The 27,184-nt window shown below is 41.1% G+C and overlaps 4 protein-coding genes across 16 annotated transcripts in view; 1 reads left to right on the plus strand and 3 right to left on the minus strand.

Moving 5' to 3' along the window:
- rab3il1 (RAB3A interacting protein (rabin3)-like 1) overlaps positions 1 to 1,434 on the minus strand; it is a 16,566-nt gene extending 15,132 nt beyond the window's left edge. For all 4 annotated transcript variants that reach the window (XM_074632685.1, XM_074632683.1, XM_074632682.1 and 1 more), the window contains exons 1-2: positions 1,313 to 1,434; positions 773 to 1,028 (exon numbers count right to left, since the gene is read on the minus strand). In XM_074632685.1, coding sequence (XP_074488786.1) covers positions 773 to 981 — 209 coding nt within the window. In that variant the 5' untranslated portion in view covers positions 982 to 1,028; positions 1,313 to 1,434. The remainder of the gene's footprint in view (positions 1 to 772; positions 1,029 to 1,312) is intronic.
- A 43-nt stretch (positions 1,435 to 1,477) lies between these two features.
- best1 (bestrophin 1) lies at positions 1,478 to 6,450 on the plus strand. The gene is made up of 10 exons (XM_074632657.1): positions 1,478 to 1,981; positions 2,230 to 2,526; positions 3,178 to 3,272; positions 3,380 to 3,613; positions 3,817 to 3,971; positions 4,084 to 4,161; positions 4,311 to 4,463; positions 4,555 to 4,635; positions 4,725 to 4,876; positions 4,966 to 6,450. Exons 2-10 carry the CDS (start codon positions 2,375 to 2,377, stop codon positions 6,056 to 6,058), a joined length of 2,193 nt encoding a protein of 730 aa, XP_074488758.1. The 5' UTR covers positions 1,478 to 1,981; positions 2,230 to 2,374; the 3' UTR covers positions 6,059 to 6,450.
- A 539-nt stretch (positions 6,451 to 6,989) lies between these two features.
- fth1b (ferritin, heavy polypeptide 1b) lies at positions 6,990 to 11,706 on the minus strand. Of its 3 annotated transcripts, none has more exons than XM_074632706.1 (5): positions 11,176 to 11,706; positions 8,899 to 9,002; positions 8,628 to 8,774; positions 8,285 to 8,410; positions 6,990 to 8,104 (listed from the first exon to the last, which is right to left on the minus strand). In XM_074632706.1, exons 2-5 carry the CDS (start codon positions 8,998 to 9,000, stop codon positions 7,946 to 7,948), a joined length of 534 nt encoding a protein of 177 aa, XP_074488807.1. In that variant the 5' UTR covers positions 9,001 to 9,002; positions 11,176 to 11,706; the 3' UTR covers positions 6,990 to 7,945. The 3 variants fall into 3 exon arrangements, with proteins under 3 accessions (XP_074488807.1, XP_074488805.1, XP_074488806.1); XM_074632704.1 differs by lacking the exon at positions 11,176 to 11,706 and adding an exon at positions 10,471 to 10,628; XM_074632705.1 differs by lacking the exon at positions 11,176 to 11,706 and adding an exon at positions 10,265 to 10,414.
- A 229-nt stretch (positions 11,707 to 11,935) lies between these two features.
- incenp (inner centromere protein) lies at positions 11,936 to 25,929 on the minus strand. 8 transcript variants are annotated; one of them, XM_074632648.1, is made up of 21 exons: positions 25,744 to 25,928; positions 23,716 to 23,864; positions 23,474 to 23,584; positions 22,756 to 23,372; positions 22,260 to 22,302; positions 21,994 to 22,063; positions 21,749 to 21,881; positions 21,569 to 21,605; positions 21,345 to 21,432; positions 21,082 to 21,180; positions 19,905 to 19,922; positions 18,601 to 18,710; positions 18,407 to 18,509; positions 18,203 to 18,313; positions 16,481 to 16,650; positions 16,179 to 16,293; positions 15,196 to 15,276; positions 15,009 to 15,047; positions 13,796 to 13,858; positions 13,537 to 13,681; positions 11,936 to 12,484 (listed from the first exon to the last, which is right to left on the minus strand). In XM_074632648.1, exons 2-21 carry the CDS (start codon positions 23,853 to 23,855, stop codon positions 12,309 to 12,311), a joined length of 2,469 nt encoding a protein of 822 aa, XP_074488749.1. In that variant the 5' UTR covers positions 23,856 to 23,864; positions 25,744 to 25,928; the 3' UTR covers positions 11,936 to 12,308. The 8 variants fall into 8 exon arrangements, with proteins under 8 accessions (XP_074488749.1, XP_074488746.1, XP_074488748.1 ...); XM_074632645.1 differs by having other exon boundaries at positions 21,082 to 21,222; XM_074632647.1 differs by lacking the exon at positions 19,905 to 19,922 and having other exon boundaries at positions 21,082 to 21,222; positions 21,749 to 21,875; positions 25,744 to 25,929.
- Positions 25,930 to 27,184: the final 1,255 nt, after the last annotated feature.

A 27,184-nucleotide genomic window follows, 5' to 3' on the forward strand; every position in this document is an offset into this window, starting at 1 on the left:
CTGCTGCCTCGATCAGTTAGTTTGTTTGTGCTATTGTGGGACTTTGGTGAACTTGAACTAACCAAACTCACACAATAGCGCGTACAAACTAAACGAACAAGGCAACAGTAGACCAGCAACTCCCGTGTTCTGTGAGGTAAAATTACTGTTTTTTTCAATGGAGTCTGGTGGCTTTGGTCAGAGCATAAATAACGGCTTCAGTTCCCTGTTGGAAACATAAACTGTATAGCTGTCTCATTTCTTTTAGGTGGCTAAAATATGTTTTGGTACCGGCCCGTACCTCAGCAGTACATTGCTTTGCTCCCGTGTCGGTATTCCTGTCTTTCTCCAAACTGGGGGCGTGCCGACCATCTTCTACTGTAGGTAATACACTGACCATGGATAAGTACCTCATACAACCCCACTTCAAAACACCTGAACTGTCCCTTTAATGTTATAGCTACACGCATCAACAGTCCTAAAGGGCTCAATCTTCACGATGGGTAGAAGTTGAGTTCACTTTACATCATGTCTAATCGAACCACATGTAAGAAGAATTTTGTTGTTGGATAATTGTGCAAAATTAACTGATATTGGTCTCTTCTGTAGGTGAAGGTGGTACCAATATGGTAGAGAATGAAGCATTTGAATCCTTTATACAGCCATTTTTGTAACCTTTAGGGAGTTAATTAGCTGTGAAATGATCAAACACTACACATTGGGAAGCACCTCCAAATGACCTTTTTAACCAATCATGTTTAGCCCGCACAGATCAAACTTCTTTGACACTCACCGTCCAACAACACAGCCTTCCTCCTCAGTTTTCCTGCTGCACTTGTGTCTGTCGGCTGTCTGTCCCAGGACATCAGGTGGGCCGAAAAACACTGTAGAGGAATATACTGCTATTCCAGATCTCCCTGTTTTGATGACTTCGTATCCTGGGCTGGAAGACGGTGGAGAAGAGGAAATCTGGACGCAGTGAATTCCCTCGAAAGCATCCATGTCTCTCTCAGGCAGTGCAGAGACTCAGCAACTTCTAAAGGTCTCCACTGAAGTTACATTCAGAAAAGAAAGAGTTACATACTGCAAATTAAAAGACGAGTCATGGCCTCTACAGTGTCACTTTGTCTTCTCTCTTTGAATACTGCAGAGCCAGAGGGGCTCTTTTATTTGCAGGTTGTCATGCTAAAGGAATTTGTTTCTTTGTGAGATATCCAGTGCAAATATAACTTCAACCTTAGTTAAGAAACATGCAAGTATCGCACACATGTGGAGTGCGAGAGACTTAATCCAGGGTGATTTAAGGACAGAAAAATACACAGAATATACTCACCGAAGTGTTCAAAACTGATCCCCAGCTGCATCAAAAAAAAAAGTAAAAACTGCAGAAATTGTGCTTTGATAATCTCAAGATTGAACTCTGTCCGCACTTCGCCCTGCTTTTCGGTCTCCTGGTTAGGCAGGAAGGGTTAATCACTAACACCTTCTGGCCAGTTAGAGCACAGCTGTACACATTTCTTCCAGCAGAGGGAGGAGGACACACAGTCTCACCTGATCAAGAGTTATTACAGAGAGTAAATACTGGATGATGCTTCAAACAGAAAACAATCAATGTTGCCTCTAAGGTGTTCACTGAAATCAAGAAATGAGATTCAAACTGGTGTGTTCAACAAAAGGCAGAGAAATAACTGTGTTAAACTTTGAGTAAAGTGCTTTCATAGGGTCATATTTCCAAAAAACACAACTACTCAGCACTCGTGTCTTTAACCAGCCTACTTGTGGCGGTGTGGGTGCTCTGCTGCCCTCAGATTTGTTCAGATTAACAGGACCTGGCCTCACAATGCAGCTTTGTTGCTGGAACAGATTAAAACATCAAGTGACCGGAGGTGTAGGAGTCCCCTGCTCTCTTATTCTTTCCTGCTTCCCTTTCTCCAACATCATTCCAACGGACGCCGCCGCCACACATCCCGAGTACGATGGCCAGACGTTTTCATATCGTGTGGTGAGTAACAACTTCACAGCCCTGTGTTTGAGTCCATCACATATATTTGTATTTGCCTCCTACATCTCTTCACATGTAGTGGTGTATTTTAGATCCATAAAATGAGGAAAAATACAATTTTAAATGTTTTTTCAAGTGTGCAGAAAATGGAAAATCCTTTTTTTAGTGAATCCAAACATCTGGATTGTAGCGTTAAGTAGAGAAAATAACTGAAATAACTAATGCTGCTGTTTTACTTTACGTTTTAGATTTGGGACCAAATTGGCCTTATGAGATCCAGGTTTATCGTTGACATTGAGCTCAGGCGAAGCACAGAGAACGCCACCACACTGGTGTCCTTCATGTCCCGACACAGTCAGCCAGCAAGTTGGCCAGCAAGCAACAGCAGCAGCAATGACAGTAACGTACTCTCGCAGGGTTGCTGATGCAGGTCTAGGGACGTTCTTTCACCTGCTCCTGCGATGGAAGGGCAGCATCTATAAACTGCTCTACAGAGAGCTCATCATCTTCACTCTGCTCTACTACTTCTTCAGTATTGTTTATAGGTACTCTCATTTTACAACTCCATTAGTAATATTTTATGACGTCCAGCAGGCTGTGGATAGACTGACTGTTTGACCTATACTGGATTCCTCAGGGCGACACAGAGTTTTAAAAATCAAACACTGGCTCTAGAGAGAGACTTTCATGTCTTTACGTTACCCTAAGGCCGTCGTAGTTCTCCCACACGCTTGTGAAAATGCAGTAACTTGAGCTGCAGAGTGCAAAATTGTGATACCGCCAGCCACCGTCTGCCTTCCGTTGCTCCTAAAGTAGTGTTATTATGATAAGGATGGCCTCTGAGCGAGGGGAACAGTGTTACCATGGTTTTGCACTCGGTGGCTCACGTTACCGCAGTCTTGGAAAGGGAAGCGTGAGCGGAGGGGTACTCAGTTGGTTGCATTCTGCAACCGCACCACTAGTTTCTTGTTTATAACATATACACTGTAGTTTGTAAAATATCAAGACAAAATTAGATGTTATACAAGACAAGTTTCATGTAAAAACTGATTAATTTGGTATGTTATAATAACAAGATATGTCATAATAACATGAAAAATATCTTATTTTACAACAAGAAGCGTAAATATTTTGTCACAGGGCTCACCTCCCTGTGTTTTAGTTGTAATGGACTCAATAGATGTTTCCTTCATCAGGTTTGTGTTAAATGATGACCAGAGGAGGCTGTTTGAGAAGCTGGCAATATACTGTGACCGCTACGCAGAGCTCATCCCTTTGTCGTTTGTGCTGGGTGAGTTGAGGCTGATTGATTCATTTGCATTAATCTATATCTCAACCTAAGACTCTGTTCCTGAAAACAATCACAGGAGGTTGGCATGCAATTCTTTACTTGTTCAGGTTTCTACGTCACATTGGTCGTGTCCCGTTGGTGGGGCCAGTTTGAGAACGTCCCCTGGCCGGACCGCTTGGCGGCATTAGTGGGCGGTCATGTTCGTGGAGCGGACGAGGCCTCCAGGCTGACCCGACGGACTCTGATGCGATACGCCAACCTCTCTGGTGTGCTCATCTACCGCTCTGTCAGCACAGCCGTCTATAAAAGGTTTCCCACCATGGCGCATGTGGTGCAGGCAGGTAAGAAACCACCACTGTTGTTGGTCCTGCCAGTCTCAGCACATACAGCACAACCAAATCCAAATGTGCTGAATCTGATTGCACTATTTAAAAGTCCTGAAGAGACTGTGTGAAGAGTTCCAGCATGTCACTGGTTCAGTTTCCATCTGATGTGGTCGAACTAAGTCATTCCTTCATTTCCACGCTGTGTTTGTGCCCCTCAGGTTTGATGACGTCGGAGGAGCTGAGGCACCTGGAGGACTTGCGCTCTCCTCACAACAAGTTCTGGGTTCCCTGCATGTGGTTCGTCAGCCTGGCTCTGAGGGCTCGGACCGAGGGTCGCATCAACAACGACGTGGCGCTCACTGCTATTCTCGCTGTAGGTCTTCATGTGCATCTGTCTGCAGGCCAAAAGAGCCTGAACATCTTCGCTTTGTGGCAATTTTAGCTCTGAAACATTTGAAAAAAAGCCTTTTTTTCCCTCTGTATAGGAGTTGAACAGTTTACGGGCAAAGTGTATGAAGCTGTACGGTTACGACTGGATCAGCCTGCCTCTCGTCTATACTCAGGTTTTGTTGATATCCTGTGCTGTGACTGAAATGTAGTAGATGCCTTGCTGGTAGAACAAATAGATTGAATATTTTTCATTCAGTGACAATTGACACTTTTCTTCTCAGCGGTAGTTGTGAAACACACCTGATTTGTGTCTTCTAACTAGGTGGCGACAGTGGCGGTCTACAGCTTCTTCCTGGCTTGTCTGATTGGTCGTCAGTTCTTGGATCCAGCTCAGGGTTACCCTGGTCACGATCTGGACTTCTACCTGCCTGTTTTCACCCTGCTGCAGTTTTTCTTCTACGTCGGTTGGCTGAAGGTGAGAATCAACCCACACTGACGCCGCACAAGAAACGTTATTCATTTGTCCCTCTGAGCTGTATTATGTTTTTTTCTGCTCGTGGTCTCAGGTGGCAGAGCAACTCATCAATCCTTTTGGTGAAGATGATGATGACTTTGAAACCAACTGGCTCGTTGATCGCAATTTACAGGTTCGGATTCAAACTGTTTGCTACTTTTTCCATCAGCCGCAGGCAGAAGCCGTCTTGTTCTACTTGCTGTGGTTTCTGTTGCCTCCCAGGTGTCCTTGTTGTCTGTGGATGAAATGTACGACAGCCTGCCGCTGGTTGAGAGGGATATGTACTGGAATGAGTCTGAACCTCAGCCTCCCTACACTGCTGCCAGTGCTGAACACCGCAAACCCTCCTTCATGGGCTCAGCCCTGGACATCAGGTTCAGTAATGGTTTTATTTTCTGGCAGTCAATTCTTAAATACTGAAAAATACTCTCCTAACTATCATATAACCACATATTTAATCTAGTGTTCCTAAGGAGGAGATGGAGTTTCAGTCCAATCTGGGGCAAATCAAAGAAAATGAGGAAGCCAACTACTCCACCCCGCTGCTCGGAGGACTGGGTCGTCTCCTCGGTGTCCAGTCCCCCAACTTTCCTCGCGCCTCCCGGGTCTCTCTGCTGCGCCGCCGCCCTGGAGCTCCACTAAGCCGCTTCCCTCTTTACCTGCAACCAGAGGCGCCATCGACTCCGAATCAAGGCCGTCTGCCTTTGAACCACGAGCGAGATCCAGACTATGCCTTCTCCAACATGCCCCTTTATGAGAGACCGGGTTTCTACAGCTGCCCACAAACACCCATCCACTGCGTGCCCCCTGCGGTGCCTCGCCCTCGCCCTGCCCGGCGGACGCAGAACGAGTGGGACCGCAGCTGCAGCTCCCTCGCTCCTCCGATGGTTGGCTCACAGCAGCTGCCTCCCGACACCCCCAACCACGTCCCCCCACCGCCGTCCTCCGCTTTCCCCTGGCTGAGTGAGGACGGCGGGGTGCCGAGCACTCCAACCTTCTCCTTCCCCGACCCTCCACCTGAACTCTGCCCAATATCTAAACTCAGACCTGGACACGGCCTGCTGTCTCGCCGCCCTTTACCTCCCCGCCTCACTCTGGACGCCCTCCCCTCAGCTGACAGCCAGCCCGGAACCCCAAGTGCTCGGGCAGCAGGAAGCGGAGGAGAAAGGGTGTTCTCGTTCACTCCTCCCTCTCGCACAGCGGCAGCAAATCCCATTAATCCAAACAGCAGCTCTAGCAGCATTAATGCAACAAGCACCAACAGCGCTGGCACAACGGGAAGTCTCTGCAACGGTACAAGTCACACTAATTTTAGTAACCATGGGAACTTCGGCACCAACATGAGGGCAAGCAACGGGGGCACCAACGGCGGGCCGAGCAACAACATGAACACAGTTTCCACGTCAGCGTCATCGCAGGAGGAAACCATTCAGCAACACTCACCCAATGATTCAGGGATCTCATTGGCTGAAGGGGACCTGCTGGGCGTTTTGGTGGCCGGTGGCATGAACAAGGCGGCAGGAGGGAGAGAGCAGGACTGTGAAAACAAGGTGTGACGGACTGTTTTAGTATCAGATGTGGCATTCAAAATATTTCACACAAACAGGCACTGATCTACGTTACAGCTGTACTACATAACAGCCATCTGAGCCCGGCATACAACTGAGAAGTATTTGTCACAAACACTGAGTTAATCTCTACTTCCTGTTATGCTCTTATAGAACAATTAACCTACTTGTGACGCAAAAAGCACCTTAAGAGATTAAACCGTCAACATGTGAAGAAAAAAATAACTCTCCAGTTTCTTCTGAAGCTCAACCACAAGAAGCCGAAATGTGTATATTATTAAAGAAACTAGTCTTTTCAGCATTGTTTCAGTGTACTCTTTAATAAATATTCAGTATCATGTTGTTTCCTTTGTTTTTTCAATAAAGAAAATTTAACTTGAGTTTTTTTCACTATTTATTTTATTAGCCAGGGAAACTGTGTGTACACTTCGACTTAAATTCACAACTACAAATGTGAATAAATCACATTAAATAAAGCAACTGAGAATCAACCTGTCCCCCTAAAAATTATAATTTTGTATCCACATCAGTGTGTTCAGATAGCGTTCATTTAAAGCAACTACAGTCAGCTTACGTAGTCGCCGTATGTAGTTAACCCATAAATATGAGGGTTGCATCTCAATGACACGTTTAAAAGGAAACGCTAAGCAAAAATATGAAGGGTTAAGTGTGTTGTTCCAATTTAAACCCAAGTAGTTAATTATCAGTAATTGTTTTTGTCATTAAATTGTGGATTAATCTATTTACTAATGTGTCTACCAATTAATTTGTCCCTTGGTTTGCTCTTTAAAGTTTTATTTCATGTAGAAATTAATTCAAAGATGCTTATTTTTCAAGACATGCAGAACTAGAAGAAGTTCAACGCAGAAAATCTTCATCAGCGGTCATGTTCAGGTACTAAAATGATGACATGCCTCAATTTCCAGGTTTGAGGACTGTCCCCTTTTAATATCCTCAATAACAGAAGCTTTGCAGGTACAATATAGTGTAAAAGTATATGAGAATATCACAATGAGGTATTATTAAATTTAAAAGCCTGGAAACAAAGATGCAAATGCTAAATCAGGAGACAAATGTGGATCATATGTGAAAGATGTGGAATTCAACATCATAATGCTGTTTTCACATTACGAGCAACACAACAACAGGCTACAAGTCATTTTCAATGGAAGCTGGTGACATGAAGCTACAAACTGACGCCAGCGTGACGCGCTACAAATAAAGTTGAATGTCTGAACTTTTCCAGCGTTCCAATGACACAGTGAAGCGTCAACCAGTCATATGTCAACCTGTTCTGTTCCATCTAAAAATATGCCATTAGCCAGTTCCCAGTGCTAGTTAACGACATAACTACACCAACAAGCGATTGAGCAACACTTCCAACGGCGACTCAATGTAGCTGGCCACGCTTGGCCATTTTGTTGCTCGTAGTGTGAACATAGCTTAAGACTCATAGCAAAAGGAAAAAATATATAGATATTATAAACTGAATTTAAATAAATAAATAAATAATTAAATAATTAAAATATTACATTGGCACAGTCCAGCCTCCATATACAGTACTTATTGCTCAAAAGATGCATTTCAAAGTTCAACCAAACTTAGTTTCAGTGTTTTTGGTGTTTACAATCAGGAAAATATCAGGAAGTATGAACATAACTGGCATTAATTAAAGGTTATCTCAGTCTTTATTTCTATAAAACCATCCATTCTAATCTGGTATGTAACGTGAAGTGAGGTCTGCAGTAATCCAGTTTAGAGAGCCATCTATGCCTTTTGCAAATTTTGCAGTTGATTGACAGCTAACAAACATAAATAAAGGGACAGGGTGGCATGCAGAGTTGACCAGGATGATCATGAGCGTCCCAGCGCAGTTTAACTGCCCTCGTCAGCCATGGTGTGTTTGTCAAAGAGGTACTCAGCCATGCCATTCTGAGGGGCTCCCATGAGACGCAAGTTGGATATCCAGTCAGCGAGCTGTTTGATAGATTTGACCTGTTCATCCAGAAAATGTGTTTCTATGAAGTCACACAACTGTGGGGGAAAAAAGGACAGAACGGTTTATCTTGTTAGACTGTCAGATCCTCCAAATGTTCAAATGATGTGAGTTCTCTAAAGCTGAATGTACATAGCATTGCTGTGCAAAATTAATTTTAAGTTGAATGCCACTGAAGTCAGCCATTAGTATGCGGTGTACATTAGTCTGCTGCTTACATGAGGATCATTGTGTTCAGTCGCCATTTTCTGCAGGTCCAGCAGGGATTGGTTTACACTTTTCTCCAGCTGCAAGCAGCACTCCAAAGCCTCCAGGCCGCTCCCCCACTCATCCCTATCAGGTTTCTAAGATGGACATAAATAATTCAACCCTGGGGTCATATTGATTTTACAAAAATAACCAACAGATGAATTAATAATTGCATCATCAGTTGGTACTTTCAGCACCCCACTTTCCGGTACTTTGTGAATCTACATAGAAAACAGATATTGGTAACATTATCCAAGAAAAAGGACACCGTTTACATACTGTAAATTGAGTAGAAGAAGTATCAGTACATACCCTGATGTCCTGAAGAAAAATCCTGCCTCCCCGCTTGTTCTGCAAACTCATCAGCTTCTCTGCATGCTCACGCTCCTCTTTGGACTGTGCGTGGAAGAACTTTACAAAATTTGGTAGGGATTTGTCATCCCTATCAAAATAGTATGCCTGAAAACAAAAATAAAGAATCATTTTTTATGTCTTGCTTAATAGCACACAAACAGCACTGAGCTGTGAGCATTAAGGCAGAAAAGATGCACATTGCATTGCTGGCTTTAAAAGCATTTCTTACCATAGATTGGTAAACATAAGAGGCGTAGAGCTCCAGGTTTATCTGCCTGTTAATGGCAGCCTCACAGTCCTGGTGGAAGTTCTGTCGGATTTGCGAACTCATTTCTGTATAAATTACAACATTGAATAAATGAGTGGACACTTTTCCATGACACTGTGTTGTGCAGGTTAAATGTAAGGGAGTATATCATTACAGACGACTGCTAATAATACACCTACAGGGAGATACTTGAACTCAACGGATGCAGTTTGTGTTGCATCATGAACCAATGCCTGGCCACAAACATCCAGACAAAGGCAAATGTATGGAAGTTTTTATTGGACTTTATTAGTTGTAACCCACAGAAGACATTCCACAAATGTGTACCATGATCTGCAATATCCACAAACACGTATTTTTTGTATTTGTGTTGTGTAAAGTCACATCCACAAAAATAAAGGGCGATTTGCAAATACGCATAACTTACTCTGTAAATACGTATTTTAAGGTTTACATGTAAAGTGATATGTATGCATTTGTGCATCTATTTCTACACGTGGAATGACATTTGCGCATTTGCAGATCGCTTCCTGTGGATTTATAGGCCACATGACATTTGTAACTTTCCTCCTGTTTGTTTTTGTCTGATTGGTGCCGCAGTATGGACGTTTTTATTGGACTTTATTTATGCGTATTTGCAATTCGCCCTTTATTTTTGTGGATGTGACTTTACACAACACAAATACAAAAATACATGTTTGTGGATAGTGAAATATTTGGAAATTATGGTACACATTTGTGGAATGTCTTCTGTGGGTTACAACTAATAAAGTTCAATAAAAACTTCCATACAAATGCACTTTAGATGAGACCACACCTCTCCACCTTCCCTGCAGACATCACCTGACAAATTAGTCTTCACACTATATATATATCTACTTGTCACTAAATCTCCTGCTAAACTGAGTGATTTCCAAAAGACTGCACCTTTAAGTAAACATGTAGACCAATGAATTATCAAATAACTGTCATCCACCACTTGAAGGGTGGGTTGAAATAATAATAAAAACTGATTTGTCCTAGTTAATATCTTGCTTTAATCTTTACTTGCAGTTCATTTTGACCACGACACAATGGAAACTGCATAGAATTATTTACATTTAACTATTTATTCTACAGGCAACACTTTATCTGTGTAATCCCCCTCACTGTGAACAGTTTAGTGGAACTACTGGTTCTCTGATGAATTAGCTTATTGCCCAGATACACAGCTGACTAGTTATTAATACATCTTTTATGACATAACGTAGCTTGGAAGTATTAACGCTAAAGATTAAGACGTCTATGAACATACATGTAATGATGAAGGATGACTTGCTAACACTACCTTAAAGAGGAAAGTAGCCATGCCTGATGTTATTGGTGTAGCCTAGCATTACACTAGCTAACTACAAGTCACGTTGCCCTGGATACCCTAGGTTACCGTTGCTAGGCACTGTTACCTAGTGACTCTCCATCAGTTCATCACTAGCTACAACACGGCAGGTAAACTAGGAATCTGTGCATCAGCCGGTTATGTAAACGAAACGTTACCTGGTTTGTCGATGTCGGACTTGTCGGACTCACAAAAGTAACTGGTTAAATTCCCAACGACAGAAGTTAGCATACTTGCTGACGTGAACACGTTACCTGCTGCCAGAGCAAACACGCACTGCTGCTGTCATAACGTGAGGAGGTCGCTCCTTCCCATTATGTTCATACTAGCAGTTTAAAGGGGCGGGGTGGTTACGACATTAAAGGTCCCATAATATAAAAAAGTGAGATTTTCATGTTTTTTTATTATAAAGCAGGCTTAAGTCCTATATAAATACTGTGAAAGTATCGAAACACTCAATCCACAGGGAAATACACACACAGCCCGTATTCAGAAACTGCATTTGAAAAAAGCTGTCAGGATTTCTGTCCATTTGTGATGTCACAAATATACAATATATAAATCATTACAGTTTGAAACGTAAACATTCTAAATGTGTCCCAGTTTATTTCCTGTTGCAGTGTATGTAAATAACATCAGCTGACAGGAAGTAAACATGGACCCAAGCTGTCGCCTAGCAACGCAATTCCGTTTAAATGCACTAAAACGGAGCATTTCAGACAGGGTAAATACAGGTATATTCAGGCAGACAGAATGAGTATGAACCTGAAAATGAGCATGATATGGGACCTTTAAATGACTTAAAAAGGCCACTTTTACCAAATTTACCATAAATGTTGATACATTTGACAAAACAATCTTACCACAAGACCAATTTAGTCGCTTTTCTGGAGCTTTCGATCATAGCAGCAGGTCTTCCTCAGCAGATGAAGCGTGTACAGTTTGTCGTGGATTTGTAAGATGTTCAAATTCTCATTTTTCTGAGCTCCCTCAAGGACTTCACGCCATACTGAAATTACCAATTAATGGCTTTCAACAATCATAAAGTAAAATTAAATATTAAGCCATTTTGTTATGGGCTGCTGGGTGATGTAAGATAATTTTAAAACAGACACTTTGCCACATGCCATAGCATTTCCAGAGATCTGTTGTAGTGCATGTTGCTTCAGTATCATGTTTTGTTGATACAGCTCAAGCAAAAGTCAAAATGTCTGCCATGTAAAAAGTCCATCTGGGACAGGAAGATGTGGACGTTTATTATCAAAAAGGACATTTATCAGCACAAGTTGGTTGTAATGACTTGTTTCATTCAAAGGCCCTGCACACCCATTCTACATCCACACAGGTGATCTTGTTTGGACTGATTAGAGCTCCTCTCAGGACTGTGTGAGTGTGTACAGACTGCTGACTAACTATAACTCTTAATAGCTTTTGGTACCTGGTGGATGGTAAACATTAAACTTGTATCAGTCTTATTTAGAGCATGGAGTCAAGTGACCAAGCAGAGGTCCAATCAGCTAAAATAACTGAAATCTATAAGTGTGTACAGCCGCAGAAATGTTCAGCTACATAATTTATTTGTCAGGTATCATCAAATCCATTCAAAAGCTGAAACATACAAGATTTTTTTTTTTTACTTTCAACCATTTTAATACACCTGAATAAATCCCAAACATAAGAATTCTGCTATAATTTACAGTCGGTACACACATTATACAAATGAAAGTTTTTACTGATCACTCGGCAAAAACTTTCAAATGTTCACATCCCAGCTAGGTTATAAACACCCATTTTCAAGTCCAAACGTGAAGCATCATTTTCATTTATGCATCACTTAGATCCATGATATATTTACATAACTAGTAAGAATATGTCCTAAAATGTTGATGACTAAAACCTTAAACAGAGAAAAAAACAAGTGACTTTATTGGAAACAGACTTTAAAACAAAGATTAAACAATATACAGCAATGTGTATCTGTATCACTGTACAGATGTTACTTGTTTCCGACTGGAGGCGAGTGCCACACGGCGGAGCTGGTGCGTTTAAAATAGCGAGGCTTGCTCTTGTAAAAGATGTTTTCCAGTTTTGGTGGTTCAATTGTTCCGAAGAAAGAGTCTAAATCAGGAGGGTTGAAGTACTGCTTCATAATTATCTGCTGCAGATTGTGACCTGGGAGGGGAAAAATGTAAATACGTTTTCATTTAAGACGACACAACATGACATCGCACTGGGCAAAACCCCCAATAGGTCTAAAACTAACAGGTTAACAGGCATGCAACATTCACAATTATGAGCCAGGCCTGCGCAGAATCCTTCACCGGTGATCGCTGCCCAATGCATGCCAGTTAGATTTGTGTCCGACTTGCTCTGACATCATGCACACGTGGGCAACAATAACCTCACGTGATCAAGGCAGCTTTTAAAGCCAGGTGCCGTAGTTGCTCTCCACCGACTGCAAGACCCAAGGCATGATGGGAAACGACTGTCGCCTGATCAAAACGTTGATTGGCTCTTAGTTTTGACAACAAACACCACTTGTTGTAGAAAATCCTAACTTTCTGTAAAATTGTAATATTTAACGCTTGATTGTAGGGTATTAGTCTCATGTTGTGCAATGAAGGTTTAGTCTGTTAAACATATTTGTGTGGTTGATGATAATAATAATAATAATAAAGGTTATTTATATAGCACTTATCAAAATGAGCTGTTAATACAAAGTGTTTTACAAGGCAGACATAATAAAGGATAGAATACCAGATGCACGCACATATCCACATGTATATATTCACAAACAAATATAAATAAATCCAAACATGGTCTGCAAACTACAAGTAGCCTACAGATCGGATCTAACCAATTCTTTGACTTCCTGTAAATTCTTTGAAGGCTGCTGGAAACTGTCCGACTTGAACGCAGCTTTTCGTCACCGCCCCCCCGCTGCTCCCGCCTGATCTTGTCCACTTTCCAGACGAGGTACAGTTCATCTCGAACAAGCCTAATATTACGATTGACTGACCTCGACAGACCTGCCATGCCTAGTTATGGTTGCTAAGCTATGATTGGACAACTGGTGTTCGAGGGAGAGGTTTACCTAACAGTCAATTTCAACTTTGTGCATTACAAAACATTATTAAACTGTATTAAAAAACAACACTACAGCAGGTCAAATATATGGAGTCTGATCATCATAGTAAATGACAGTTCTATTAAATCATGCCTACCTTCTGCCCATGATGGAATAGGTTTCCTTGGAGCAGACTCATCATCAGTGGAGTCGTCACTGTTCTGGTCCATCCCGTAATCTTCTGCACTTTTGGACAGAGGTTTGTTGCCCTTTGGAGTGATGGAGTAGGATTGTGGCGATTTCTGCAGCGGAGGATAAAACACACGTTCTGAGGCTTTGCTCTGATGAGAACATATTTCCAACATGTTTTAAGAAAGATTCAATACCTCTACCAAAAATGCATAATTCAAATTTACCTCAATATCCACCGTCACATTGAGGCCTCCAACTTTTCCTACAGGTGTGCCCATTACAGAGCGCTGCAGAAAATCAAGAAGAAAAGTGGTAAATATGCCGTTCACCAGTGCTTTCATGTTCCCTGTGGAGTTTTAGACCTCTGGTATGGAGCTGTTTCTCCGTTTTGTTTATCTGATGTAAGAGGACGCACATAAATGCACGCACACTAGTCACACTATTCCACTGATCAACAGGTGGTGGTAACACGGAAAGACATGCTGCAATGTGCCAACAAAGAGCGGGAAGAAGAAGACCGCAAGTGAACATGAATGTAAACAATGCTGGATTTAAAAATACTTAAAAAAAAGGTGCTAAATTCCAGATTCAGAGCGTATGAATGATTGAGGGATTGCCTCCACACAGCTCCCAACATGGCAACAGCTGAGCCAGTGGCTAGCAGCTAACGATGCTAACAGCACGAACAATGCAAACATCGCTGACGGAGCTAACCGTGTTAACCTGGAGGGAACTGGAGGGCGGGTGTTACTCTTGCTCAGCAATGCTTTGGGTTGGGACGGAGTTATCAGCGGTAACCGCTGTGCGAGCGCAGTGCAGAGCGGCGGTGATTACCTAGCCAGTGGAGCGCACACACACACACACATACTGGGACTCACATGCACTAACACGCACGCGGCAAGACCGGCTACTTAAACAAAGCATAGACAAGCTCGGATGATAACACACACAGAAGGAGAGTGACTTCATTCTCTGCTCAGGTAGACATTACTCCTCTATATCTTTACATAATAAATAGTTGTTTGATGCTATATTAATGCTCTGAATTTCAAATTTTGCACATTTATAAAACAAAAAAAAGCGTTGCAAATGTTTTATGAGGATGGAAATGCTCTCGACATGTTTGTTAGTCCTCAAAGATGCACATAATGTGTTTTGGTGAGTAACACTGAATGTAAACATAACTTTCTTTACATGACAACTCCACAGGGCACCTTCAACAAACCATGCAGGCCTTTTAACTGGTAAATGATTCATGTGTTTTAACATGGTCACTGAATAACAAAATCATAGACATTGCCCCATAACCATTCAATTTATGAAAACCAAACTCTAACCCTTACCCTGCCTTACATGCACCAGTGGGGAGCGTTTAAAAACAAGGTTCAATCCCAAAATGTCCAAAAGTAAAACTGATTTGTGTGTTCAGATTCTTACCTCGATATCCACGGTCACATTCATGCAAGCAGCGGCCTTCTTTAGAGAGGAGAAAATAAAGAGGCACATTTAGCTCCAAAAAGTACACTTGGGTTATAATTGATGCATGTCTTTAAGTCAACGTTTGCTTCTGTCCAACTGTGCAGGTGTACCTAAACTAAAGTATAATGTCTCCCTGCTGGTTTACCTGAGCATCAGCGGCCTTTTTAGCAGCAGCTTCTCTCTCTTTCGCAGCTCTCTCTTCTGCAGCTAATTTCTTCTGCTCCTCCTAGTGGAACAAAAAGCACATTAACAACCAGACAGCTGAGCAGCCAAAAAAACAAACCAAGAGTACAATTAACTATTTATTAAGTATATATTAATGTCCATCCAGAGTTGTTTCATTGAGTTAAATCTTCCATTAATCAATGTACATGTCCTGTTACTGAACACTGCTAATTCACTGTTTGTTTTTTTAATGAGAAAATATTTTGTTGTTTGTTTTAACTTTTTTGCTGTTTTATTTCAAGTCTGTTAGTTCCTTTATGTGAAACTTTGTATGCTGTTGTCTTGGCCAGGACTTCTTCGAAAACGAGATTTTGAATTTCAATGGGAAATATCCTGGTAAAATAAAGGTTATATAAAAAAAAGAGATTTTTTAAAGACTTTTTAAATACAATATTAGGATTAACCAAATTTGCGGCACTCAAGTCACACAAATTGACGTGAAAAAAGCAACATTTGGCATTTGTGTTTCATGAGTGGTTTTTCATTGTTGCTAAGAACACATCATGGACAAATTTCCCTGGAAATGTAAAAGTGAAAGTAATACTCAACCAAAAATCTGAGATTACTAAGCATCCGTAAGAAAAGTGGAGAGGTCGACTGTGCTTATTTGATTGTTTTGATACTTTGCAACTGCAGTCACTGCCTCAGATTTTGGGAAAGGTAGGCTTGTAAGGAGACCTGCTTGCTATTGGTGCCTGCCAGCACAATGTTACTTATTTCAGTGGTTGTTTTGTCCTGATGTGTGTATGCTACATACCGTTTGTTCTAACCATGTAAGTGTTTAAACTTGTGGTGTTTCCTATCCGATGTCCAAGCACTATAAAAACAATTTATTTTGGACTGCTAAAAGAATCACTGTTTGACACATTTAAGACATTTTGGTTCAAAAATTCAATTTCTCACCATTTTTCTCTCAAGCTCCTTTCTTTTCTCCTCCACTTCTCTCCTCTCCTTCTCTCTTGCTGCTTTCTCAACTTCCCGTTGCAGAGCCAGAGCTTTTTCTCTTTCCACTCGCTCCCTGAAAAACAGACATGAAGTCAGTAAAACAAACTCTGGAGTAAATGGAAACCTCTCTTTTATTGTCTTCACTAATGCAGGTTTCAGTTTAATTCACCTTTACCATGTTGAAAAGATAATCAGGTTACTTAGTTTAACAAGTAGCTATTATGGTACTATTGTTAGGAGTATTAAAGACAATAGCTAACCATTCAGCAGCAGCAGCTAGTCGCTCTCTCTCCAGCTCTTTCTCTCGCTCCCTCTCCTGCTCTCTCTTCTGCTCCAGCGCTCGGCGAGCTTCAGCCAGCTTACGAGCTCGCTGTTCCTCCTCCTCGGCCTTCTTCTTGGCCAGTAACTCCTGCTGCCACTTCTCTTCCTCCTAAGGTTTTAAAACACACACACACACACACACACACACACACACACACACACACACACACACACACACACACACACACACACACACACACACACACACACACACACACACACACACACACACACACACACACACACACACACACACACACACACACACACACACACACACACAACATAAGAAAATCTGATTGCAATATGTAATGGCAAAGAAAATGAAGTTACTAAAAACAAACTTCCCGCTACATGATGAAATGCCAAATTTGTACCTTGAATTCAACAGAGGAAAACACTAAAATGAAAAGAAATCCACCAACCCTGCTGTACTTGTTATAATTTCAAGGCAAAAGTAATTAGAGACGCACCAATTTAAATTTTCTTGGTCAATCCACAAGTTTTTAAAAGTCTGACGTGCCTTTTCCAGTTTTTCTTTCTAAGAACTATAATTGACAGCGAGGCTCCAGACTAACCTTTTTCACCACCACCCGGAAAAATAATTTCAACCGTACCAAAAAATAAACGGTTATACTTTAACTTTGTTATTGTCATCTATAGTGGTTATTTGTATAAAAACACAATTCAAATGATTAGGAAATAAATGATTGTATTTATATTTAAATATTTGCTTTGATTAAAAAAAAATCCTGGCATTAGTAGTTTTAATTATATATTATAAGCTGTTTAGGAGCTAGTGTTAGGAAGTTAAACAGGTCATAATTCCCTCCCTATTATCTATTTTATATTGCTGTGAAAACACAGGACTTGATTCAAGTTTCTCGCCAAAAATTTCATTTTACAAGATTACATTTGAACACCTCATGATAGTTATAATTAACCTTCACCCAATATTAATTTTACTGAGTAGAGCCTGAACACATCATAATGCAAGTCAATGCAACCCTGGCAACCAAGACTGTGCTAGGGAGAGACCCCGTGCTGTCGGCAGACGAGCCGCTCACTGTGATCACTCTGAGCAGCGTCATGGGAATGAATTACAATAAGAGTTGATTAAGTTAAAAAGGTACTACATGTACCAATTTACATGTATTAATTGCTTTGTCTTGCCAATGTGTGAACAGATTGTAACGTAACTTAAAAACAGAGATCTTACCCAACTTTCTCTGCTGCCTTTAACAGCCTGTGGACTGATTTCTATGTAAAGGACTCGGGGCACGTTTGCTTCGTAACGTTAGCTGATGAAGTAATTTGCAAATGGCAAGCTATTGCTATCATGGAGATTGGACATTACAGATAGTAATGGTGATATATGATTGTAATGTAACGTCACGTCGCTGTTTTGGCCGATGCCCAGGATGATCGCTCGCGCCTACGGAGTGCGAGCACGTACACAAGCAACAGGATGCCAACTGCACTTCACTTAACGGCCATGGTATCATTAATAAAGAGGATTTTCTGAAAGATACATATAGTACCTTTAATTCTTCCAAATGCTTTTGAGGTTGTGCCTCCGCGGCTTAGTTTGGACTTGCAGGTGTTACAAATTGCAGCTTTATGTCTTCATGGCATAAATGAATAAAAGAGTGTTGTCTCACCGTTTGCTGAATCTTCTTCCTTTTAGCCTCTTCTTCCAACTTCCTCTTCTGCTCCAGGTCCTCTTGACGTTTAACGGCCGTCTTCTTCTTGGCCTTCTCCTCTGCCACACGCTGCACCAAGAGGCACAATACCAAAGATAAACAAATGGGTTCAATCAGTTTCAAGGTGAACATAAAGATACAGTCACCAAATTTGTTCCATACCTTATCATTTTGAATTTCAATCTTCTTTTTCTTTTCTTCATCCTTCCTCTGCTCTTCTTTTACTTTGGCATCAAACACTCTTCTCAGCCTCTCATCCCTCTTCCTAGAACACAACATATAAAAGTTAAATAAAAACAAGAATAAATGACTAAACTGTTCAGTCAGAGTGAGTAAAGAGGTTGAGTGTTTTTAACCTTTTAAGTTCGTCCTGTTTCTTTTTCTTCTCCTCCTCCATTTTCTTCATTCTCTCCTCCTCTTGCTCCTGCTTCTTCTTGAGTGCTTCCAGTTTGTGACGCTCTTTTGTCTGAGAAAAGGGAAAACAAGGATTTAAGAGACTTGCGCCGTTAGTAATCAGCCAAATTCTAACGCACTGTAATAGGCAACAAATGTCAAAAGAATCCAAAGTAGCAGGTGGAGCTCATTCGTGTGGAAACAGATCACCATCACCCCACCAGTGGAGTTGACGGATGAAGTGAAAATCCACCCTAACAGACTTTGTGTTTATTTCCACGGTCTTAAAAAGGCCCGTAAAATCTCCCTGTAACATAATTTATATCCTGGTCCCTGCGGTGAAAACAAAATGAGTTCCTCAAAAGGTTCTTAATTCTGGGGGGAAGTTTCTGCGGTGGAAACGGGGCTAAAGTGTGGAGAAAGACCTTGCTGGAAGTTACTGTTAAAATAAGAAAGAAAATAAATACAAACTTACAGCCATCTTTAAAGCCGACATCTCTCATGGATGACTGATAGTCAAGATAGATCTTGTGTCTCTTTAAATAAGCTACATCACCCAGCAAAACTTGGCTACCATCATGTCTACAGTATCTAATATAAAAATAGTTCATCTGACAAGACACAAAGCAGAGAAACAGAGAAAGGCACGCTGTACATTACAGCAAGTATAGCTGAATGCCATCTGATTACAAGAACAAAATTCCTCACCCAATAAATCTTAATCAACTGACACAGACACCAGTTTTATGAGCAACCCAAATAGTGACACAGCTTCTGGTTCAGATGGATTTTTACTTCAATTTCTACTTCTGATGAAAAATTTTTTTGTGAGGTTTAGGTGGTTTGAAGGATTGTTAGATTAAAAGATCACAAAGAGTGAGCATTAGGGACACCATCAACCAACAAGTGCTGTTTGGGTTATTGTTGACATAGAGCAGCCCCTTTCACAAATGGACCTGCAGGGCTCAATTATTGTGATATGGTTTAGGTCATTTGCATGCATGTGTGTAGCATAGAGTGTGGTTCTACACAACATTCAACTTTTTGAGTGATTTATCCGGAATGTTGCTGCTTTTGTTCTCGCTAGATCCCAAATTTAACAGAAATCTTTCAAAATCTTGAGACATTAAACTGTCAGAGCCTTAATGTCAGATACAGACCAATGTCATTTACATTTAAACGTGAAAGGGGCTTATCCAAGGTATGTGGTAAACAAGGAGACATTCAAATAAGTTGCACAATGGGATATTAGACACATTACACTTACCACTATACCATTGCTCAACTGGGGAGGGGAGGAGAAAACAAATAAGAGGACCACATGATTTGATAGCTCAGGAAAAATGTCAGCCTCAATTTTTCAATATAGCAATTACAATTCAATTTGTGACATGTTTTCCTCGCTTATTTGTGTTCTTTGCAAGTTCCTACACGTTCTAAATGATACAAAAGTTTCTGATTTTAGGGATGTACACAACTGAAATTGTAATTCAGCTCCCATGGAGAGTTATGCAGACACTAGGGCTGGACCCGAATATTTGACTATTCGGTTATTCGTTCGTTGGGTAATCGATTTTGAATTTCGGATGTTCGTTGGTGTTATTTTTTCAACTCCTCAGGATTACAAACATGCATAAAACATATAACATCACACATAACAATACACACAACAATGCTGTAGAATAAGAGAATCCTTAAAAATGAATGTGTGTAATTAAACCTAAAGACGCGCGTTTCAGCGCTATGTCGTCCATCTCAGCTGAGAGCAGAGAAATGTCTGGCTGAGTCCTTCCCGAGTGAAGTCATGGAGACGAGCCAAGAGCCCTCGTCGCCGTTGCGAAACACATGCGAGGCTCGGCCGGGCTTACAGTCGGGCACTGCCAGGATTGGCGGTGTATATAATGTGTGGAGACATCAGCCTCAAAATACCGCCGTTAAGGGGGAGAGGGCCTGCAAACGTGACTTTGAGGTACGTCTACACTCGCACACAGAGGGATGAGGAGAGGAGACCCGTAGCGTGGAGACAGCAGCCTCAAAGCGGCACCGTTTAGGGGAGAGGGCCCGCAAGACGCTGAGCATAGACAGAGGTGTGTGTGTGTGGCATAAAGAAAAGCAGTCGTGGACTCACCATGACACATTTTTGTGAGGGGGAAGCCTCTGATTGTGTGAAAGAGGAATTGTGCTGCTTTAATGAGGAGCCCGTGCTGTTTACTAACCGAGAGGTTAAAGCGGTCACGGAGGAGTGTTTTATTTTCAATTTCTATCCATTTTCAATTCACTGCAATACCACGTCTGTTGAGATGCCTTGATTGGTATCGGCGCCAATCCAGCTACATTTTCATGGATCGTGATGATCCTTTACTGTTGCAGTCAGGCTCCACAGTGCGAGCATACCACTGCATGACAACGTTGGTGCTTTGCAAAGAGTTAGGTGTATAGCTTACCTTCTGATCAACCTTCAGAGGAGTGTTGTGTTTAATGAAGGACTTCATAACAGCAGTTCGGCCGAGGGAATTTGGAGTCATCATTAGCATCTGATTCCTCTGCACAGTGTGGAGGAAAGTTCTCATGTTAGGTCTAATTGCCTATGTATTAATGACAAGAGAGAAGAAGTTCCAAAAGGTTACCATTTGATCCAAATTTGTACAGATCCCGGTATTTTCCATTTATTATCTTTAACACTCGGTACCACTTTTTTTCATCTTACACTTTGACTTTTCTTGGGAGGAGATTGCCTCTTTGTGGGACTTTCCTCTACAGTATCTGGTGCTTTGCGTTTGGTACTCAGGCGTGACCTGGACACACAGAAATATTTTTTTTTAAAGACAAAACACAGAATTTATTTATTAACAAGTTGATATGTCTGTTAATGTCATTGCAGACATCAAACAGTGCAACACACACACACACACACACACACACAGCACTCACTTGCGACCCGACTGGGGAGTCTGTTGTTTCTCAGTGTCTGAAACACAAACACAAACATGTATTTAGCACATATAAGTTGCATTTTGGTACAAAACCTAATACAGGTTTACATTCAACCAGAACTATCAACTAAAATCGAATTAATCAAAAAACAATTAATAAAATGGCGAGTGCCCATACCCGTTCTCTTGTTGGAAGTGCTAATTGTTTGTTCAGTGGTAACCAATGATGGGGGCCCCATTGAGGCAGAGTTTGCAGCCACAGATCGAGTAACGCGTCCAACAGACAGCTGTACGCTCTGGTTAATCTGGATCTACATTTGTTTGATACAAATAATGTAAAACAAAAAGATTAGCTGATCAATAACCAAAGGACAAATTAAATTTCAGTTTGACACTTTAACAGACAAAGACATATATTCATACCGCTAGAGTTTCCTTCAATTCTTCAACTGCAGCATCATCCTCTGTGTCTGCACTTACAGCGTCCAATATGCTATAGCAGTGAATACATTTATATGGGTAAGAAACACTTCAAAAGATCAAATTCATGTCCAGTCACATGTGAATGAGTAATTTACTAGTCACTGTTACAAACAGTTTTAATTCTAGATTCAAACACCAGATTTTTCCCCCCCATTAAGATGTCAATATATTCACCCATGCAAAGAAAAATGTTAGTCATTACTCACGCCTCTCTATCCTCTTCCTCTGCAGAGTCCATGCAGGAGTCCTCTACAATCACAAAAAAACAGCCAAATATAATATACAGATTAATAACAAAGTGTGGAAGAATTTCTAATGTTTTGCATTTTATGTAAAATGGTAAATGGTAAATGGACTTGGACTTATATAGCGCTTTTCTAGTCTTCCGACCACTCAAAGCGCTTTACACTACATGTCAGTATTCACCCATTCACACACACATTCATACACTGATGGCAGAGGCTACTAAGGTGCCAACTTTGCCCATCAGGATTTAATCTAAATACTCATTCACACACCGATGGCTATGCCTCCGGGAGCAATTTGGGGTTAAGTGTCTTGCTCAAGGACACATCGACATGTGACCCGGAGCAGCTGGGGATCGAACCACTGACCTTCCGATTGGTGGACAACCTGCTCTACCCTCTGAGCCACAGCCGCCTTGTAAACTTAACTATAAACCAAATATGGATCATTTCTCACCATCAATGTTGCTGCTACACGTGGAGTTCCCCATGCGAGCCACCTTCCTCTTAAGTATGGAACGACGTGAGGCGCGTCGAACAGACTCCTGAGTCATGCTGTGCCGCAGACCGGCCAGCGAGTGACGTAGCTTGAGGGAGCACCGTACAGAGCTCCGCCGTGAGCTTTGACCCGCGCCAGCTATTGCAATCTTAGCAGCTGTACGGCCCGGAGAAGGCGGCAGCTTTTGAGCACACTCAGCAGACAATCGGTCTGATGAAGAGATGCTGACAACAATCTCGGGCGAGGGTATTGTGGGTGGAGAATTTGAGGTGCTACATACGTACACCGGCTCGTCTTCGGCATTGTTCGCCTTGTTACTTTTGTCCATCTCTTCCTCCTCTACCAGCCCCGGCTTCTTGTTCTGCACCTCCTCAGTTTCATAGCTGCCATGTGACTGGCTCACATCCTCTGCCACCTCAGCCTTTGTTTGTTTGTTTTTGCGGGTGGTGCGTTTAGACTGCGTGGTGGTGTTGTCTTCAGAGGTGGAAGGCTCGGGTGCGGTCTCTTCTTCAGCAATGAAGTTCAGTGATTTGACAGAGGAGCCACGAAGGTTACTGCGCTTTCCCTTTGAAAATCTGGATGGAAAGAGATACAGAGGCACAACATGTTTAAAATTACATCACATCTAAAATGTGAAAGTTTTACCTCTACAAAAACAGTAATGAAAGCAACAAACCTTCGTCTGGCTTGATTTTCTTCCTGATACCCCACGGATACACGCTTCCTGCGACTATTCTTTTTCTGTGATGGTGTTTTTGGCATTAATTCTGGTTCAGCATTGAAATCTCTGAAATAAGAAGAAACCACTTGTAAAACCTTAAAGACAATCCTAGAGAAGAACAGATTTCTGAAGATGGAAACAAATAACAGACTTAAAATTGTATTTAGTGGGTTTTTACGACGTTACTTAAAACCTACCTTGAGAACATGCGATTGGCCTCTTGTTGGATCTCCTCAAGCCAAACCATGTGGACATTAGTAATGTCATTGGCGAATTCTTGTGCTTTGCTATCAAACATTTTCATGAGGGATCGTACGGATGATTGTACGGAGTTCATGTTGATGGCCTGAGGGAAAGATTGCACTGTTAAATCGGGACAAGCTGGAACTTGAGATGGCAAGAAAAACAAATTAATTGAAGCATCACCATAGAGGCCATAAGAACCAGACTGGATGTTTATGTTTTTAGTCTTTAAGTCTTTATTTTACTTTTAGCATAACTATTTGAACCCACTTGTATTAAACCCCCTGAACAGCAACCTAGAAAAATCTAGACAACAAAAATCCATTTACAATTTGTAATGCATCAATAACTAACGAAAAGGTACTGCGGCCATTATTGACTGAAAACATGTTATCTTCAATTGGTAATCTGGGAAGAGGTCCTTGTTTTTGAATGTGAATTTACACCAAAATATGTTTACTTTTAATGCTTTACATAAATAGAGATTTTATCTTCCATTATAGCTACAACGTAAATATTTTAATGTCCTGTACTGCTCGATGATTGTGCACTAGTCTGCATACTCCTTGCTACTCTTGTTGTATTGCCTGATACTGTTTTTTTATAGTGTGTGCCTGTCTGCATTTTCTTTTATGTAATGTTTGTCATGTATGCCAGTGCTGTCTTTTTAACTTTTGATATTTCTTTTTACCTCCTTCCCTCAAGAGGCTTTGCCTTTTGCCAGGCCACCATTGTAAATAAGAATGTGTTTTTAATTGACTTGCCTGGTTAAATAAATAATTCCACACAATAAATCACATTGTCTGTTTGGTCAATTGTCTATGCAAAAAAGGGACACACACACACACACACACACACACACACACACACACACACACATATATATATATATATATATATATATAGCACCCTTTAAAAGTTAACATTGTTACAAGGTTAATTGTCATTTAATATCACTCATACAAACAAGCAACCTTACTAAATAACCAAAATGTTTTTTAAAGTCACAGCCAATTATGGGTTAAAATTCTGCTTTAAAAAAAAACTATATCATATTTTGACTTTGCAAAGTTGGATTTGACGAAGCAATACTCTTTTTTATAATCACAAACAAAATATCAAACACCACATTGACAAGTTATTTCGGCAAATCAGTTGTATCAGTATGTATATGTGTATTTTGATTGTCATGTTCTGTTTTTAAGTTTTGTATTGTCTGTGTATCTGTAACGTTGATCGGAGCATGCGCAATGTCTTCTATTAGTATGGGGTTGTACTGTGGCTATGTAATAATGTGGTCGACAACAACATAAGGCTAGTCGTTTTCATGTTATTAACATTAGCAAACGTTAGATATAAACATAGCCGGACATAACCTAAACCCATGCGTTTCACGATGTGAAACATGTTTAAATCTCAAATGAAGGCTTTAAAAGCAGACTCTATGGCATGACAATGTTTTTAGCCCCCTTGTTGTACAGCTGACTCCCAGAAAAGTTCCTTTTTGTCCCCCATTTGTCTTTAGATAGTTCCTCTTTTAATGCATTTTAGTGTTTAGTGTGAATTGTATTTTATCTCTATTTGTGTCAATGTGTCTGCAACTTTGTGTTCTTGCTGCTGACCGTCTTGGCCAGGTCTCCCTTGGAAAAGAGGTTCTTAATCTCAATGGGACTAAACCTGGTTAAATAAAGGTTTAAAAAGATAAAATAAAACGTTACCCAGGCAACACATTAGTTACCCAGGCAACACATGAACGTTAGCTTAGCTAGCATGAACCACTCAAATGCGACCAACACAGTATAGGACACTAAATAGTTAAACCTAATAATGTGGTTTAACTGAGTTAGTGACAACGTAATGATGTATAACTGTTCTGTACTATTTTTAAAAGGCTGACATCACGATGTTAGCAGGCTAACGTTGATTAAGCTCATTTAAGCTAACAGTAGCGTTGTCTTTGACGTCACAATAAACAACATTACCTTTAATATCCTCGTCTCTGAGAAGGAAATCCGATGCTCGTTGCTTCGTTAACTTTAAACGCTAAATCAATCGCATGCTGACGTGAGAATAAATATGTTAAAATGTAAAGTTTCCACTTTACTTTCCGTGTAATCCTCTAACAGCCTGAACTAACGTCTCTCCTCTCTCCTCCTCTGGCCCGCTGAAACCGTTTAACGCGTTCAAAACTCCACCAGCCAATCACGAGGCGAGGCTCAGTGACGTACGAGAGGGGTTGTTCGATTTAGTGTTCTTGATTATCCGCGAGGGGCGGACCTCGCTGTGTGTAAATGGCACGGGGTGGGAAAACCGTTGACACATGAAGACAAATCGAGCAAACCCAACGGAAGTTCAGGGCGGGGCTTAGATTTAAATCAACCAATGGATGTTTGGCAGGATTTCCACCCCGCCCCGCCCACTGTACTCAAACACATGTTTGACAGTCAGTGGTTCATCTCCTCCTCCTCTATCAGCAATTATGCCAGAAAAACACGTAGAAATATATTTAGAAATCCTAACTATAACCATGGTGAGACAATTTGAGAAGCACAAACAGTTTTTATATAACTGAAGATAAATGTGATGAGCTCTTTGTGTCACATCCTGTCCTGCAGACTGTAGGACTGCTGCTGCTGCTGCTGCCTCCCTCCAGTAAACAAAGCTACAGGATATGTGAAGTCACAAAGGCTGTGCTGTATGGAGGACCATTAGAGTCACGGAAATAGTAATAAGGCATTTAGGTCAGTATATCTTTAAGTCATTCGATTTGCCTTTCACAAATGGATATTAAAAAAACTAAAAAATGATTCTCTCCCCTCATTAGTTTGCTACCTACACAGGTTCATTTAATTTGCAGCCAACCACACTTGAACAATTAACATCACATAGTTGTTTTGATTTAGAATTTGTTTATTTGCGTTTAAACTTAATTTTTTTAGGTGCACACATCAACACTGTAGGGTTACACATACTATTATTTGATATAATAATCATTTGTTTCTTTGTTTTGAGTTACCTTGGCTGTTGGGAGAGGGGGAGGTGTCTTCCTGGTGGAGAAAAAGGCGTGGCTGAAGGCCAAGGACTATTAAATCCTGGAGCCAGCTAGTGCTGGCTGCGAACCATGTGCTGTCATGGGGTGGATTTGGGTTTAGTTAGTTTTGCTTTGTAAATTATTTAGTTATAGTTAGTGCCCATCTTGCTTACCCCTTGTGTGCTATTTAGTTTGGCAAAGTTAGTTTTTATTTTTCTGTTTAAATAAAAAAGCCCAGTTACTTTCAACAACTCCTGTTTCCTCATTGCCTCACTCTTTTGTTCCTAACATTGAAAATGCAGTTTAAAAAGATAAATACATTATTGGATTCACAAATTTAATTAAGAATACGGGTTTTAATCAGGCATTTAAGGCTGCAGTGGGTAGAAATG

This window comes from Sebastes fasciatus, chromosome 4 (genome assembly GCF_043250625.1).
Source record: "Sebastes fasciatus isolate fSebFas1 chromosome 4, fSebFas1.pri, whole genome shotgun sequence".
In the NCBI taxonomy this organism is placed as follows: domain Eukaryota; kingdom Metazoa; phylum Chordata; class Actinopteri; order Perciformes; family Sebastidae; genus Sebastes; species Sebastes fasciatus.

Excerpts from the sequence above, each read along its gene's own strand:
- best1 (XM_074632657.1), top strand. The coding sequence starts at position 2,375 with ATGACAGTAACGTACTCTCGCAGGGTTGCTGATGCAGGTCTAGGGACG. Across the intron at positions 3,273-3,379 it reads CCCTTTGTCGTTTGTGCTGG|GTTTCTACGTCACATTGGTC; the intron begins GTGAGTTGAGGC and ends TTACTTGTTCAG. Across the intron at positions 4,877-4,965 it reads GGCTCAGCCCTGGACATCAG|TGTTCCTAAGGAGGAGATGG; the intron begins GTTCAGTAATGG and ends TATTTAATCTAG.
- fth1b (XM_074632704.1), bottom strand. The coding sequence starts at position 10,543 with ATGCTAACTTCTGTCGTTGGGAATTTAACCAGTTACTTTTGTGAGTCC. Across the intron at positions 8,411-8,627 it reads TTTTTCTTCAGGACATCAGG|AAACCTGATAGGGATGAGTG; the intron begins GTATGTACTGAT and ends TGTCCATCTTAG. Across the intron at positions 8,105-8,284 it reads CTGAACACAATGATCCTCAT|TTGTGTGACTTCATAGAAAC; the intron begins GTAAGCAGCAGA and ends TTTCCCCCACAG.
- incenp (XM_074632643.1), bottom strand. The coding sequence starts at position 23,855 with ATGAACTCCGTACAATCATCCGTACGATCCCTCATGAAAATGTTTGAT. Across the intron at positions 23,585-23,715 it reads GCCAATCGCATGTTCTCAAG|AGATTTCAATGCTGAACCAG; the intron begins GTAGGTTTTAAG and ends TTCTTATTTCAG. Across the intron at positions 18,510-18,600 it reads AAACAGGACGAACTTAAAAG|GAAGAGGGATGAGAGGCTGA; the intron begins GTTAAAAACACT and ends GTTGTGTTCTAG.